Below are 16969 nucleotides of genomic sequence, written 5' to 3' on the forward strand. Positions count from 1 at the left end.
CAGGCAGTCTTACCTTTGCCGAAAAATCGGTGTTGATGCTGCTGGGTGTTCAGTTAGTCACAGAAGATCTTCCTTTTTCAGTTTTGAGAAAAACCCACAAAAATATAAAAAAGTATGTACAATCACCCATGTTGTATTTGTTACCAGTCATTTTCTTCCTTCAAAGTATGACGTGAAGCCAAACTTCCCTTTACTTAACCGCCCTTGGTCCTGTCATTCCCAGGGGCAGCGCGTGTCACGAGTTTCAGTCTAGTTCGTAGGAAAACACATACATTTATGATATAACATGTGAAGGATATTTGTAATAGGCATATACAGCCTGTGTGTGCCTGTATCGTGAGCAGTACTTAGCATGTAGCATGTGTTCGTACAGTTCCGTGGCGGTGCGCGCTCGGCACGTCACTCTGCCCCGTGCTGCTTTCAGGCCACGCCGTGTCTCCCAGGCCCTCCTGCGTCGCTGGGCCCGGGTCTGGTCCGGCGGGAATGGCTTGGGTTGCGGTGTTAGTTAGAGGCTGGGAGTCCAAAGCTCAAGTGTTAACATGACGTCAGGTGTAGCTGGCAGAGGGTGACCTGAAATGCCTTTTTTACCCATTGGGAAAAGTAGTCACCAAAAAGTAGAAGTAGATATTTTTAGTAACATCGTGGGACAAATTTTCTTCTTTTCCCTAGTTCCCGTTTCCCTTTTTCTTTGGGAGAATAGTGTTTTTATTTCCCAGAGGCTTCATCAATAATGCTGCCGGGTGAGACTAAAAATAAATGAGGGGCCACCCAGGCGAGGATGGGTGTGCTCGCGATGTCCTTAGCAGCTCAGAAAACCGTAGACTGCCCGGGCAAACTAAAACACCCAGTGGGAGGAACTTCTGGCCAGGGTTACAGGGTTATGGCAACTCACTGAGATGACACATCAGCCCCCTCACGCTGGAGACTGTGGATTATGTGTCTTTAAAATGGTTTTTGAGATACAATTACATAGAGTATCTTAAGTGTACAGGGAGGTGAATTTTTGATAAGCGCGTCTGTTCGTGTAACCAGCACCCCCTTCAAAACGGAGAGGCTTTCCATCACCCTAGAAGGAGCCCCTCGGTGCCCCGTCCTCCCCTCCCCCTCGCAAAGAGGCCGCCCTCCTCTCGTTTCTATCCCCGTAGGCTGGTTTTGCTTATTTTATAACTTCATATAGATGAAGTCACATAGCATATATTCTTTTGTGCCTGGCTTCTTTCTTTTATAATGTTTTGGTGATTCGTCTGTTCCCTGCAGGTGTATCGTTTCTGGTGCTTATTGCTGTGCCGTATTCAGTTATATGAGTATGTGGCTACTTGTTTATCCATTTGGGTGATAAGCATTTGAGTTTTCAGTTTGTTTCTATCATAAGCAAGTCTGCACTGAATATTCTCGGACAAGCCATTTGGTGGCCACACAGTTTCATTTCTTCTGGGCAGGATACTCAGGAGTGGATTTCCTGGATCACATGGCAGATGTGTGCTTACATTTTAATTATATGTGTGTTGATTAATGCTGGGGAAAGTTGTTGTCACCTAAAACACACAATTCGGTAGTTCAGACTTTGGAAGCAGGAGTCGTACAGGGGAAAGAAGCCGACAGGCGGGGCCCCCGTGTTGGAATGTCGGGCTGGGTGATTACCTCACTCCCCGCTGCTCCGACGGGGAAGCACAGACTCCTGCAGGCCTTGGGGTGGAGTCTGATAAGGAACTCGAAGTCCCGTTCTTACTGGTGTAACGCTCTCTTTGTCCCCTCCCCTTTCTGATGGGCTATTTTAGAAGGAATGGGGCCGTCACCCACATCAAGATCCAGAACACTGGGGACTACTACGACCTGTACGGAGGAGAGAAGTTCGCCACTCTGGCTGAACTGGTTCAGTACTACATGGAGCACCACGGGCAGCTCAAGGAGAAGAACGGAGACGTTATTGAGCTCAAATACCCTCTGAACTGTGCAGACCCTACCTCTGAAAGGTCAGTGACCCCTTAGTAACTGCAGAGTCTCTGGGTCTCTCCTGTGCCACGGGAGAGACACGAGTGTGTTTTGCGGGGGGGGGGTTGGCTTGTACGTGTTTCTCAGGCCGCAATCTGTTTTCAAGAAATTTTAAAAAAATTTAAAATTTAAAATTTTACAGTACAGTTGGCATTCAGTATTATATTAGTTCCAGGTGTGCAGCGTAGTGGCTAGAGGTTTATGTGACTCACAAAGTGAGCGATCCCCTCGGTGAGTCTTCACGCACCCGGCACCGCACACTGTTATTGCAGTATTGTCAGCTGTGTTCCCTGCGCTGCACTCTGCATCCCTGGGGCTGATTCGTAACCGCCCGTTTGTACACCTGAATCCCTTCGCCTTTTCCACCCCAAGCTGCCATCTTCGAAGTTTTACTCGAGTGGCAATAATGGGATCAGACTGTCCTCAGAGTGCCCTTTTCTTGCAGAAGCTCCACTCAGTGTCACTTACACTCATTCTAGGAGCCTCAGACTGTTGCCGCGTGTTCTTAGGACGCACGGTCATTTTAAGATCGGTGAACCCCAGCTGGTCACGCCGGAGAGCTGCACGTGGCACAGAACCAAAATGGCGACACGGAAGTCGCAGCAGTCCCTGGCGGTAGCTCCCGGCCCAGTTGTTCAGCAGTGCCGCCAACAGATGTCAGTTTAAGCTCAGAAGTGGAAAAGCCGGGGGTCCAATTTTTCAGCAGCTTTCTGTTACACCCAGAAGTGTGTGGGGGTGACCTTCCTTAGCAGGAGTTGCATTCTTGCAGCGCCCCCCACCCCCACCCCCCACCCCCCACCCCCCACCTGGCGCCATTGTAGCCGATGTAAGCCGGGGCCTGACTTAATTTGTATTGATTATATTGGCTTTCTGCGTTCCCAGTCGCCTCTGACTCAGCACAAATGCAGGGTCTCTTAATCAGGTTTGTGTATTTTGTGTCTTCAGGTAGCTTTCTTCAGCTCCATGTCTGCGCTATTATGTGCTGATGATTCCTTCCTTCAGCGACCCCTGTGGCTTCAAGTGAAAGGCCGTCCGCCAACCCTCTGCTGTTTATTTCTAAATTATGCTCTGTTTAGTTGAGGGCAGATGAAAAACAACCCAAAGTGTATTCCCTTAGTGATGAGCCATCAGCACCATCTGCCACGATAATACTTGTTTTCTCACCAAGATCGTGAGGGAAAAAGCCACTTTATTAACACGACTATGTTAAGATTTTTCTAAAGTATTGCAGAGTCTGTCCTCAGATGACCTTTGTTGGGACTCTGGCATTCTGGTCACAAATGCAGATTGCTGGGCCCCGTTCAGTAGTGTATTGGTGTCTTTGCTTGTGAGCAATGGGAGTTCACATTTTTAGCAAAATCCCTCACCCCTGCCCTAAGTCGTACATGCATTAAAGTTTGAAACGATAACCCAGCATACAGGCCAAAGATGTTGATAGACTTGGAGGCTGTTGGAAATACGGAAAAATTTAAAATGTTTGAATTAATTTATAGTGAAGACCTTTTTCTGCATACTGTTCACATACCAGAGCAAACTTCCGACTCATTCTCCTTCTTTGTGACTTCCTATTATAATTCCTTTAAATGGCTGTGATTAATAGTTGGTCCTTTTAATGTTGGGCATGGAGAGCTAACATTATATTTTCAAAAGGTGGGAAATGTAAAAGGAAATAGGAAAGATGGAGGACATCGGTCTCCAAATGACTAGGGGATCATTTAAGAAGTTTCATGGTCATTCTTGACATCTTTGTCATTCTTCCTGCCTGCCCGGGCTGCAAGTTCTGGCTTACCACGCTCTCCCCCAATCTCTTGAGGAACATGTAAGGTTTTCTTAGACCCCACCGAGGAAATAAACAGCCAATTAGCCATGGAAATAGGCAGATGAGCTTTATTGTGGAAGTTTGTGCTCCCGGGCAACGTTTTCCCGCCCGGAGAAGGGGCTAAGAAAAGACCGCGCGGGAGAAGGGAAAGGCTGGGAGTTTTATATGGCTGGACTTCCTGCGCGGGAGCCAAGGATTGGGTCTTGGTGAACAAAGAAGCAACTTAGCATTGGTGGCTCCTGGTCTGATGTCAGTCACCTCTTCTGGGTCAGAGTTCAGTTGCCATATTACTTGTAGTCCAAATGGTGGCCATATTTGTAGTCCAAAATGCTAATTATAACTAGATTCCCACTTGTCCTACCCTGCCCATCCTGACAGAACGTATTTGTTTTTTAATTGGGTTTAGGAGAGCTGACTGGATAGGGTAGTTTTGTGACGAGTGTTGAGATCCCCACGGCAGAGCCCAATTTATTTTCATATTTAAAAATGTAGATGGTTTCACGGCCACCTCTCTGGGAAAGAAGCGGAGAAGCTGCTAACCGAGAAAGGAAAGCATGGCAGCTTTCTTGTCCGAGAGAGCCAGAGCCACCCTGGAGATTTTGTCCTTTCCGTCCGGACTGGGGACGACAAGGGGGAGAGCACTGATGGCAAGTCCAAGGTGACCCACGTCATGATCCGCTGTCAGGTAAGGCTGCGTTTGAACTTGGCTCTGGCAAAAGATCAAGTGCCGTTTCTCTCTCTCTCTCTCTCTTTCTCATCAATAAAGAAAAATGCCAGCCCTGTCTGGTGTAGCTCAGTGGATTGAGCATGGGCTGTGAACCAAAGCATCGCAGGTTTGATTCCCAGTCAGGGCACATGCCTGGGTTGCAGGCCGTGGCCCCCAGCAACCACACATTGATGTTTCTCTCCTCTTTCTCCCTCCCTTCCCTCTCTAAAAATAAATAAATAAAACCTTTAAAAATTAAAAAAAAAAAGAAAGAAAAATGCCACTTTGCTCTCCTTACCAAAATTCAGTCATTTTTTTCGAATAAATGCTCCTTGAGTGGTTGCAATATCTTGTTTAATTTTCAGAGTTCTGAACAAGTTGATACCAATTTTTGCCAGTGTCTTATTTTAAAAAAAGATTTTATTTATTTTTAGGCAGAGAAGGGAGAAGAACATAAATGTGTGATTGCCTCTCGAGCGCCCCCTACTGGGGACCTGGCCTGCAATCCAGGCACGTGCCCTGGCCAGGGATCAAATCAGTGACCCTTTGCTTTGCAGTCTGGTGCTCAATCCACTGAGCCACACTAGCCAGGGCCAAAAGTTTTATTTTTAAACAAAAGATTGTATCTAAAGGTCTCCATATATGTTATTTCTAGGGTTTTGTATTTCCCGAGTTTAACTCTTCTCCTGTTGTTTCCCTTAAATAGCCTATTCTGGTCTTGTTAGAAAAATTTCCTGGTCTCTATTTATTACTTCCATCGGGAGACGAAAGTAAAGCCGTGCCCATTGGGCTTCAGCACTGCCTCAGCAGCCTCGGACTTGGTTGTGTTTCAGGGAGAAGTAGTTAGGTGCCTTCTGTCCTTTAGCCTCGTGTATTGTTGCTTAGCCTGAGTGTAAGCAGAGAGTCAAGAATGCTGGTTTCCATTTTTAAAACTATTTAGATAACTTATGAAGGAGAGACTTTCTTGTGTCCTAGTGGGTGCTGGACATTTATTCATTGCTCCTCACACCTCACGATGACCTCGTGGGCGAGCCACTGCATCTCCATGATCCCCGTGGCGTCCTGTCCTGGGCGCTGCCGCAGCTGTCTGACCCTTCCGTCACCGGGGCTGGGGGGCGGGCCATTGCCTCCGTGCTTCAGTTGGGAAAACAGCCATTTAACATCGAGGTAACAAATGTCATTTTTTTTGTTGTTGAAAGGAACTGAAGTACGATGTTGGAGGAGGAGAACGGTTCGACTCTCTGACAGATCTGGTGGAGCATTACAAGAAGAACCCCATGGTGGAAACGCTGGGCACGGTTCTGCAGCTCAAGCAGGTGAGCGCGTTGGAAATCTAAGGCCCGTCTCCATATAAAGTTGAAAAAATCCTGATATAGGACATTCCAGACACACAGGAGCAGAATAGTATTACAAACCTCACGTGCCCACTGCCCAGCTTCAGTGTTTTCTTAAACAATTTTTTTAGAGATTGTATTTATTTATTTTTACAGAGAGGGGAGGGGAGGGAGAAAGAGAGAGAGAGAAATACTAGTGTGTGGTTGCACCTCACGTGCCCCCCACTGTGGTCCTGGCCCATAACCCAGGCATGTGCCCTAACCAGGGATCGAACCGGCAACCCTTTGGTTCGCAGGCCGGCACTCAATCCACTGAGCCACACCAGCCAGGGCGCCGGCTTCGGTTTTGATCACCACATCAAACCTGACTTCAGTCATTACTCCACTCGCTGCCCTCCTCCTGTGATGGGAGGGAGCGAGTTCCAGATACCATGTCACCTCCACCACTATCTCCATCCGTTTCCCTGAAGGCCTTCCAGGTTTGCAAAGCAAGTTTGCATCACGTGTTCCTTGTCGGTGCGCCTTGGGTGCTCACACTTACTCACTTTGGAGTTCTTGCCATTTCCAAGTTCACTCCTGTCACTTAGTGGCGAATCACATTATCCCCCTAATATTGTAGTCTATTTGTAGAGAAAAAAAGAAAAGAAAAACGGATCGAATTCCTACCAGCAGAGTAAAGTGTGTGTGGGGATTGGAGAAAGATTTATTTTCTGGCAGAACAGAAAAGAAAGTGAAACTGCATTTGAAAATGTTTAGTGAGAATTATTTGTGTGCTGTGAACTTCCTGTCCTTGCCTTCGTGAGCACCAAACTAGACTTTTTTTTTTTGCATTAACACTTTTTGTGTAATGCTTTCTTTATCTCACTCCGATGGCTGAACTGGATTAGCCCCTCAACACGACTCGCATCAACGCTGCCGAAATCGAGAGCCGCGTCCGGGAGCTGAGCAAACTGGCTGAGACCACAGACAAAGTCAAACAAGGCTTTTGGGAAGAATTTGAGGTAAGTTATTTAAAAAAAAACTTTTTTCTAACATGAGGTATTAAGTCTTATTTTCAGTACATGAGAAGTTGGTCTGGTATTTGCTATTAGATCTGAAAGACTTGAACCCGAGTCCTAATTCGGCCGTGGATTGACACGAGACAAGCAGCCGAGGGGACTTCTTTGAAATGGAAGGGCGTCGTGCTCTGGGGGGGAGGGAGTCTGTGGTTCCTGTGAGGTCCATGGGCCAGTTTGCCAGCAGAAACTCAGACGGACAAAAGGATCTATCTGCTTCTTTCAGAAGGCTTGTAGCATTGGGTGGGGTCTTCGGGAAGAATCTGTAGCCTTATTGCAGTAAGTGAAAGAAATACCTCGAATTGTTGGCTTTCATTTGGGCGTGGACCTTTATAGCGTTGGGAAGTTAAGTGAACTGATTTCTGTCCGGAATCCCCCTCGGGCCGGAGAACGCTGCGCAGTGGGGACGTGCGTGTCAGCCGTCACTTACCAGTTCACGTTGTTACTTCGTCCTCTCTCTTTCCATCCACGTGGCAGAAAACTTCTGCAGAAACAAGATGGTGCCATATTTACCTTTGCAGTTGTCCCTAGCATGTGTCACAGTGCCTGGCACACAGCAGAAACTCCATAAAGTAGCCCCTTATTCCATACTTTTGTAGGACTTTAGAATTTACAAATATTTATGGGACGAATGAATGAATAGCCAAAGAAAGCCATTTTGGCCGCAGTGTGTCAGATCAACTTGCCAAGATATCGTTTCTGTGTTACAGGCAAGGGGCCTGAGGCTTGGGGAGGTTAAGGCAACTGTCTTTCCACAAATACTGATTGAATCGTGGCAGCGAGGGTGGGTACAGAACAGAACACTCACAGTCCTTGCTCAGCATTGCTGAGCAGAGACTTGAATTCGGGTTTCTTTTTTCTTTTTAAAAAGATTTTATTTATTTACTTTTAGAGAAAGGGGAAAGGAGAGAGAAAGAGAGGGAGAGAAACATCAATGTGTGGTTGCCTCTCACACGCCCCCTACTGGGGACCTGGCCTGCAACCCAGGCCTGTGCCCTGACTGGGAATTGAACCAGTGATCCTTTGCTTCACAGTCCAGCGCTCAATCCACTGAGCCACACCAGCCAGGGCTTGGGTTTATTTTTCGTACAGGCATTGGGCTAGTCCCTGGGGACACCATGGCAAACAAGGGGGACTGGGTGCCTGTCTCTGAGGGGCTTCCAGTTGGGAGAGGGAAGACTGTGACAGAAAGCATCACTGAAAAAGTGGGGATAAACTTAGTCAGAACTTTAAAGTGTCCAGCTCACTGTTTTCTTCCTTCTGTTCTGCCGGCCTCAGTCATAAAACACAGCATTTCAGCAGTCCTTCTAATTACATTTACTTTATTTCATTTAGTGTTTATAAAGCCTCATGAGGTAAGATGGGTAAGTACAGAAATTTTAGGAACCTTACATCAAAGTCTGAAATAAAAAAAACCCATTTTCCAAAAGTGTTTATTTTGTAAAATTTCAAATATATGTGAAAGGAGAGAGAACAGTGTAATCACAGCAATACACCTGTCACCGGGCACCGGCAAGTGTTGCTGGACGGCCAGCCTTTTTTAGCCCCGCCCTCTCGCTCCCCCAGCCCTGATTTATCGCAAACCCCAGGCGTCATTTCACCTTTAACCTTCGTTTCAAATATTATACCCAGAATATCATCACACTGAAACTGTTAACAACAATTCCTTAATAGGAACACCTGTCTGTCATCATTTACATGTTCTTGATTCTCTCTCTCTCTCTTTCTCTCACATATATACACTTGCAATTTGTTGGAGGTGGGATGAGCTTTTTCCCCAACTCATTTATGAAAACATTTTCGAACGTACATAAAATAGATTTGTATAAAGAACCCCCATGTATCAGCTTCATCAGTTACCCAGATATCATCTTACTTTGTTTAAAAATATATCAGCATTTATGGAATCCTTGAAAAATTAACTAAAATACTACTACCACTTCAAAAAAAAGATAAAAGAATTCCTTGAATATCCAGTCATTGTTCAGATTATGGCAGTTGTCTTATAATGTAAAAAACGCTGCTGTATCAACATTCAGATAAGCTATACACGTATCTCTCTCTAAAAAAATCTCAAGTCTTTTAATATTTCGACTTCCCTTCTCTCCCCTCCCTCTCTCTGCCTCTTCTCTCCCTCCCTGTCTTAGTTCACTCAGGCTGCTGGAACAAAATGCCGCAGCCCGGGTGGCTTCTGAACAACCGGAGCTCCTTCCCCACAGCCCCGGAGGCTGGAAGTCTGAGACCCTGGCCTGCGGGGTTGGCCGAGGCTCTCTTCCCGGTTCCAGACTTCCCCTCAGTCCTCTCTCTCGCTGTGGGAGGGGCGGGGGGCTTTACCCTGGAGAGCTAATGGCCTCCGGAGGCTGCATTTCCTTATCCCATCGCATTGAGGATTAGGGTTTCAACCACAGTTTCGAAGGGACCCAGCCCTTCAGACAGCACCCTCTCTCTCTTTTTTTGTTGTTGGAGAAAGCACGTTCTTTGTCCTGGGATTCACTTACGGTGTGGACTTTGCTGAGTGTGTCTCTGTGGTGGACTTCAGCACGTGTTTCTGTCTCCGGTTACGCACTTTTTCCAGCTTCGCTTCCTTCTTTATCCTGGAGGTCACTCCACAGTGGTATCTAGCGGTGGTCTGTTTTCATTTTTAGTGCCGAGTGTTCCATTTTGTGGATGTAATATAAACTATTCAGCCTGTTGGTGGGCATTCGGAGTTTCCAGACGAATTACAAAGAGGACGCAACGAGTAGCGTGTGTGTGCATCTTTCGCATTTTTGCTGGCCGTTGTTCATACGAACATTCTTTAATGTTTTATGCTGAAAAGGGGTTGTTACTCGTTTTTCATTTTTATTTTTATATCGTATGTGATCTTGGTTAGCATATTTAAAGTATGTAAAATACAAATTTTAATAAAAATTGAAAAATGTCAAACCTTTTTGGTAAGTATAAGAAATAGCGAGTTAAAAACAAACAAACATAAAGAAAGAAATAGTGAGCTATTTTGTAATCTAAACCCCTTTCAATGTTATACCTCCACTGAGGAGATCACGTGTACAAACCCTGCTTTTCCCATAAAGTGAGTATGAACTTTTAAAAAATGACCACAGTGAGGTGGGTCTGTGGTACAGTGGTGGCTTTTTGAACGCCAGCCTCACTTGAATGGTGCTCAGGCACCCAAAATCAAACCTCCCCAAGCTTTGGCAGTCGGGGTGTTTGTGGCAGTGGGGGATTTGTGGCAGTGGGGGTGTTTGTGGCAGTTGGGCTGTTTGTGGCAGTCGGGCTGTTTGTGGAAGTGGAGGATTTGTGGCAGTGGGGGTGTTTGTGGCAGCGGGGCTGTTTGTGGCAGTGGGGGTGTTTGTGGCAGTTGGGAGTGTTTGTGGCAGTTGGGAGTGTTTGTGGCAGTCGGGCTGTTTGTGGAAGTGGAGGATTTGTGGCAGTGGGGGTGTTTGTGGCAGTGGGGGTGTTTGTGGCAGTGGGGGTGTTTGTGGCAGTGGGGGTGTTTGTGGCAGTCGGGTGTGTGGCATGCTTCCTTGGTGGGGTCAGGATATGAACTTGGAAGGAACTCCTAACCTGACTTTTCTGGCCACGGGAGAGAAGGTTGATTGGAAACACTGACCCGATGTTTCCCTCTGTAACATCTCAAAGCCAGGTCCATCTGTATGCACTATCAACAGCACAGGGAGCTTGGGGAGGGGGGAGTGAGTAAAAACAAGACAGTGTCTGTACTCTGCAAGTTCTCCGCAGAGACCGGCCGAGGTGGTCCATCGTTATGCACTAAATCGGGACATTAACTTCTCATGTAAACTGAAGCTAGATCTAAATAGCTGATGGCTTACTCTCTCGATTTCTTGCGTTCCTGCTTCTCAAATCCAGTCCATTAAAAAAAAAATTGCCCTTTAAGGTTGGCGCCAGGGGAATAAATCTGAGGACAGAACAAACCATTGTGGAAAAAAAGTAGGTATGTGGAGGCCGAGACTCGTTATAACCTAAATCTTCCGAAACTGTGTGATCCGCCACGGCCAGGCACGGTTACTGTAGTGATCGTCCTTAGTTGTTTCCTGGACGGTGACGATTTTGGGATCAGGGCCTTCCTACCGAGTGTTCTGATGGACTGTACAGTGGACCAGGGCTCCAGACTGCGGTGCCGTTGGAAATGCATGTCTGACGGCTCCGTGTCGTCGGTGTCTGTCTGTCTGCCCAGCCCCCGCTCGTCTGGGGCGCTGCATGTGTCCGTCCTTCAGGTGCGTTTCCCCAGAAGACGCCTGTACGTTGCTTTCCCTTTAGATGCGTCTTGAAATGCAAAGTCTCTTGTGAAGCTCTGCTTCTTTGCTCCTTCGCTCCTGGAATTGATTCCAGTAGATGCTTTTCTTCTGGGATTCGTTTTGTGAACCCGAGTCTTCGATTGTTCCCTAGAGATGGCCTGTTTCTGATCTGTAAGCATCTTGTGTCTCCCGCGTCTCCGCTCACGTATGTATAGAGGCGGGTGACATCTCTAGATTTGTTGGAGGGATGTTCTGCTAACGTGCGACTGACACTAAGTAAGTGACAAGGCGCACTATGGTCCTGTAATTCTGTCCCTGCGATGTGCAGGTTACCTGAGACCTGAATCTGGCCCTTGCGCGCAGGGCGCGGCACACGTTGCATGGCTGCGTGACAGGTAGTTGCCCCTCCCCGGGCCTTTCCGTCCCCCTTGGAGTCCCCCGAGACGGAGCTGACAGGGGGCAGCAGGGCTGAGTCTGGACACCGAGTCTGACTGTGGCCTCGAGCTGAGGATGGAAATCTCGCCACCGACAGTCTCTGGCCCCCACTCCTCCTCTTTACCCTCCTCCTCCTCCTCCGTCTCGCCTCCCTCCCTGTTCCCGGTATCTCTGCTCTCCACACACTCAATTCTTCCTTCTTTTCCTTCAGCAGACTTCTCTGTTTCTTGCCTTACAGACCTTACCTTCTTGGTCCCTTTCAGTATAGTAACTAGCATCTTTCAGTCTTTGTACCAAAGTCTCAAGGGATTCTCATGAATAATCTGTGTGGTTATTGTTTTAATGTTTGCTCTTACACTGTGCATCCATAGAGGCAGATAACACTACGTGGCCTCTTGGAATAAAGAGAGGTTTTGCTCCAGTGGAACTGATGGTGGACAAATAAAGAGACAGGCACAGTTGGATCCTGCAGTTTGATGTCTGCTGCGTGTCTGTCATCCAGGAAAATAACCCAGAGCAGTCACGCGCCCCAAAGACAAGTGACTCTGTTCTGTTCACTGTGGCTCCTGTGTTCCGCAGAGGGCCCGGCGTGCAGAGGCACAAAATAGGTATTTGTGCTGTTGTGAGTCTGAGCTGCTTTCGCCAGTGAGACTTGCGCTGGGTTCCGACCTTCTGTGTATGTTTCAAGGGAGAACAGCTTTCTGATGCTCAGGAGTGCGGAGGAATGTTCCAGGCTTTGCTTCCACACGCTCCTCTTTACCCCCGTAGTTCACTTGCGTGTGGAGCCCCTGGGGGGGGGCTTGGCCAGTGTGCACTTTAGGCTTTTGAGAGCCCTCCACACGCCTGCCCAGAGGGGCTGGTTCAGGGTCCCAGTGCTGAATGTCAGCAAGATTTCAGTTTTCGGGAGCCACCTTCAGTGGCTCCCTGCTTCCCACTAGAGGTACAGCATTTGCACTTTGCAGTCAAGGAAACTGAAGCCCAGAAGTGAGAAAGTTGTCCCCAGGGATGTGCCTGGCTGGGGTTTGAACTTGGGCACCTCTGACTCCAAGCCTACCACCTCGAGCTTCTTTCCGCTCGCCGCACACAGCTCCCCTCGTCCTCTCGCGGACCCTGGCCTCTTAGCCGCCTCTGCTGACGGTCCCCAACTTGCTAGGATGGCTGTCTTTCTTTCTTTTTTTTTTTTAAAGGCAGGGAGAAAAACAACAATGGGTTGCCTCTCATGCACCCCACAGGCCAGGTAAGCAACCCAGGCACGTGCCCTGGCTGGGAATTGAACCAGAAACCTTTTGGTTCACAGGCCAGTGCCCAAGCCACAGAGCTACACCAGCCAGGATCTGGCTTCCTTTCTTAAATCACACCCAAGCAAATCCTTCACCTGCTTCTTCCAGAAACTCACACCACTTAATCCCACATTTAACAATAGACTTGTCCTGCACCGTTGGCTGCCATTTCCCGTGTCACAGCCTGTTCCCTCCCCTCCAGGGACCATGCCTTTTAATTTGCTTTTCTACTTACACTCCGTCTTGCTGGAGGAAGGAGATGGCTTGGCTTACAGCAGGCACTAGGAAGGGACTGAACTGGGGATTCGTTTTGCTTCTGACCACTTGGCACCTTCCCTGGTGATGAGAGTTTCCAGCTGCCGCTCCTTCCTTCCTGGACGGGGCCGTGGGCCAGGGCAGGACGAGCTGCCCCACAGTCACCGCAGAGAAACGGTGACAGGCCGTGCGGGGGGCTTTCACCCCGCGCCTGCTCGAGAGCCCGCCCCCACTGCAGGGTTCGCAGTAGAGAGACGCGGGGAGCGTGGCGGCGTCCCCCCGCACAGAGACAGATGCCACAGGGAAACAAGTGTGTTCAGCCCGGCAGAGGGCTGGGTGGCACCCGCCCAGGTGGCTACCGCGGTCTCAGTGGTTGTTCAGGTGCCCAGACCAGAGAGGCCATCTGCTCGACAGCCCTCCCCGGCTCCCCTTCTCTCCTTCAGGAGGCCACCGCCACGGCCATGGCATGGGGCGAGAGGTGGGGCAGAGGGTGTGTGTGAGCAGGAGGTTTTACATTTTTATGTATTACTAGTTTGTGGATAAAAGCCTTCTACTGACATTCTCAGACGCCCCCAAAGTAGAGCAAACGGTATGAACCTCCTTTTTCCCAACGCCCAGCTTTAACGCTTAGAGCGTTACTGTGGTTTCCTCTGGCTCCAGGCCCTCCCCCGCCCTGTCCTCTGTGAATGCCCTTGCAGCTTTCAGGCAGGGCTTTGAAAACCTGGGGCCCTGGGGGTGGGGGTCGGGGAGTGGTTCTCTTCGGTAGTCACAGCGACTGAGGATGTCACTACTGGCTGGCAGGGGTCCGGGGGTGGGGTGTCAGGGGTGGTTCTGCACAGTGAATACCTGTCCCACCCACAGTCAGCTGTGTTGCTGGGAGCTCCCAAATGTACCACACAGATCAGGGGATTTGATCGACTTTCTCTTGATGCCTTTTAAGGTTTAATAGTTTGATACAGTCCCTTCGCTCTAGATCTGCTTTGACTCATGCAGTCAGGTGACCAGCACTAGCCTCGAGCAGTTTCTGAGGGTTCACCCATCCATGCAAACCCTTGAGCAGTACTGCAGGGAAAAACGGGGTGTCTTGAGCCTGTGTCTCCGCTTTATATAGTCCTCTTTGCTCCCGTCCCAGCCTTATCATTGATGGACGCACAGTGACATTCAGCCTGACAGGCCCTTGGTCAGCTTTTGGTGCCCCGGGGGCTGCCGGAGAGAAGGAGGCTGTGGAAGGCACACCGGCGGCAGGCAGGCAGCCTCCTGGGGCAGGGCTTGCTGGGCGCTGGGCACCGGCCGCCGCCTGCAGCCGCCAGCCTGGCGCTGGAGAGGAGCCCGCAGTGCAGGCGGCTGCCGATCACCCTGAGTGCGGCTGGGGAGCCTGCCGCGGCAGGGCTGGAGAGTCACCACTTCCGAGTTCCTTTCACTTCCAGCGTCACTCTAGATGGACGGCAGCCTTTCACTGTGGGAAATGAAGTGTGTGCAGGCGACGTGGGCCCCAGGTGCAGATGAGAAAGGGCTCCTGGGCACGCAGGGAGGAGCTGGGGGGGAGACACACGGGCAGTCGTCATTAACCTGAGACAGCCGCGGCTCCAGGCACCTCGCACCCGACCGTGCCCGGGGCGCGGGGGCTCCGTGCCTTCCTGGAAGACTCAGGGCCTGCAGGCCCGTCTCGAGTATGTGCTGTTCAAATCCCAGATCCACGTGGAAGAGGCGATGGGGACCTTAATGAGGGGTGAGGGGAGCTTCGGCTGGCCCGAAACTCTGAGTTCGGTCTGGCTAAGTGTTTGCACGTGAGATGATTTCCGGTGGCGCCCCGTTCCAGTAGGTAGGGCGGAATTAGCCAGTGAGAAAGGTGCTCCTCTTTAGCCCTCATCCCGACCTCCCCACGAGGCTTGGGGGGGGGGGGGGTTCAGTGCAGTGCTAACGCGTCTTTGACATCTGCCTCCAGCGCCTGCCAGGGCCCCCGTGTCACAAAGCCCCGGGCGTGCTGCAGCGCTGAGGCAGAATCTGCTAACGGCATATTCCCTTCTCTGGCTTCCTTCTGTGTGCGGCAGGCGACAGTGGTTCTCGCGTGTGTGTGAGTAATGGGAGGTTTCCTTTTGAAATACGCTGTGTGAAGAGGAGAAAGGGGGGGGGGGGTGAATGGAAGGAAACAACTGATGGAACAGGTGGGTGGTGTGCCGAGGCGGCAGACACCTTGAAGCTGCTTCCCAGGTGACTGAAGACTGGGAAACGCTCTGGCATTTTCCCCACAATGATCTTCCTTCCTGCTGAAGCCCGGGTCAGCAGTGCCAGGCTGGGATTCTAAGTGTGGGCCGGAGTGCCGAGGCCAGAACCGGTGCCGACCTGTGGTTCGTCTCCCCCCCCCCCCCCCCCCCCCCCCCCCGCGCCCGTCCCTCCCTCCCTGGTCCTCATTTGCTTATTCAGCAAGCACATTCTGAGTGCCGACCACGTGCCCGGTGCTCTGCCGATTGCAGGCACCGCAAGGTGGTCCCCGCTCTGTGGAGGAGACGGATTGGCAAAATGTAGGGGGGGGTCCAGTGTGACAGGTGCACTCCTGAAAGGTGCTGGGCAAAGTGGTTTTTAGTGCTCGATGTGACCGACGCCATCTAAAGAAGCAAGTTGCTCTCAGGGACCCCCAGCTCACCCTGGAGGTGGGGGTGGGCCCACATCCCTGACAGAATAGCTCAGAAGGACCCTTGAGTTGCTTACCGCCTAAGTGGCTCACGGCTCCTGACAAGCACCTGCCACTTGGCTGCGGGCCACCTGTGTTCCTGGTGACTACGCGCACACACACGAATGTATGTACACACACACACACACGTACATACATATCAAGCCCTCATCCTCTCTCGAGTGGGGAGGTCCACAGCCTTGCTGCTGCCCAAGATGCTGCTTCTGTCTGTAAGTTCCCTTAATAAACTGTTTAACCCCGGAGTTGTCAGCTCCTCTCCCTGGTCTCTCAGCCCCGTCCTCCTTTGAGGGGTGGCCCGGGACACCTCGGGAGATCTTCCCAGCAGGGAAGGTACTGTGGACGGCGCACGAAGGAAGTAGTGATCGCATGGCACAGGGAGGTCGTGCTCCACCCCCACACCCCCCGAGTGGGTCAGGAAAGCTTCCCGGAGGAGGAGGTATTTGAGGTGGGTCTTAGGGAATAAATAAACCATAACTGTGTGTGGGTGTTCCAGGCAGAGAGAGGGAGTGCTAGGCAGACGGGGTAGCGTGTTCGAGAGCAGGAAAGCCTGAAGAAATGGGGAGTTCAAGGCCCTTACGTGTATCTGGTGTGGCTGGAGAACAGAGAGCGTGTCTCCCACTCCTGCGTGCGCGTGAGCTGCACGGAGATCCTGTTGAAGGCAGCCCAGGAGTGGGCCAGCCTGGGGCAGGACCGGCGCCTCTGTGTCTGAGTAGCTCCCAGGCGACGCTGCTGCCGCAGGTCTGCTGACCAGGCCCGGAGCTGCTGGGCGTGATGCTCACGGAGCAGTAACTAACTGTGGAACAGCAGTGGCCCGCATTGCTTACGCGCTTCCTCATACGCTGGACGGGGTTTGCCCCTCACAGAGCAACCTCAGTTAACTCGTACAGCGGCCCGAGGGGGTAGGCGATTAGGGTCATCCTCACTGTACATTTGAGGAAACTGAGGCACGGGCAGGCTGGTAACTTGCCGAAGCGGGAGCTCGGGTTAGAGGTGGGCCTGCATGAACTCAGAAGAGAAGGCTTCGTGAGTTGTTCTGAAAAGCCCGGGCTTGATCCGAGGGCAGAGGGAGACACCGAAGGGGGTCCTACAGGGAGGGCCTGGGCGGGACACACCTTTTGGAGCGGTGGCTCCGGCCACGCACCCCC

General features: G+C 50.7%; 1 protein-coding gene across 4 annotated transcripts in view; it reads left to right on the top strand.

Moving 5' to 3' along the window:
• Positions 1-16969, top strand: part of PTPN11 (protein tyrosine phosphatase non-receptor type 11) — a 59367-nt gene that overhangs the window by 17749 nt on the left and 24649 nt on the right. For all 4 annotated transcript variants that reach the window (XM_028528113.2, XM_036014536.1, XM_036014534.1 and 1 more), the window contains exons 3-6: positions 1779-1973; positions 4304-4496; positions 5717-5833; positions 6739-6852. In XM_028528113.2, the coding sequence (XP_028383914.1) occupies positions 1779-1973; positions 4304-4496; positions 5717-5833; positions 6739-6852 (619 nt within the window). The remainder of the gene's footprint in view (positions 1-1778; positions 1974-4303; positions 4497-5716; positions 5834-6738; positions 6853-16969) is intronic.

Source organism: Phyllostomus discolor, chromosome 13, assembly GCF_004126475.2.
Source record: "Phyllostomus discolor isolate MPI-MPIP mPhyDis1 chromosome 13, mPhyDis1.pri.v3, whole genome shotgun sequence".
Lineage (NCBI taxonomy): Eukaryota > Metazoa > Chordata > Mammalia > Chiroptera > Phyllostomidae > Phyllostomus > Phyllostomus discolor.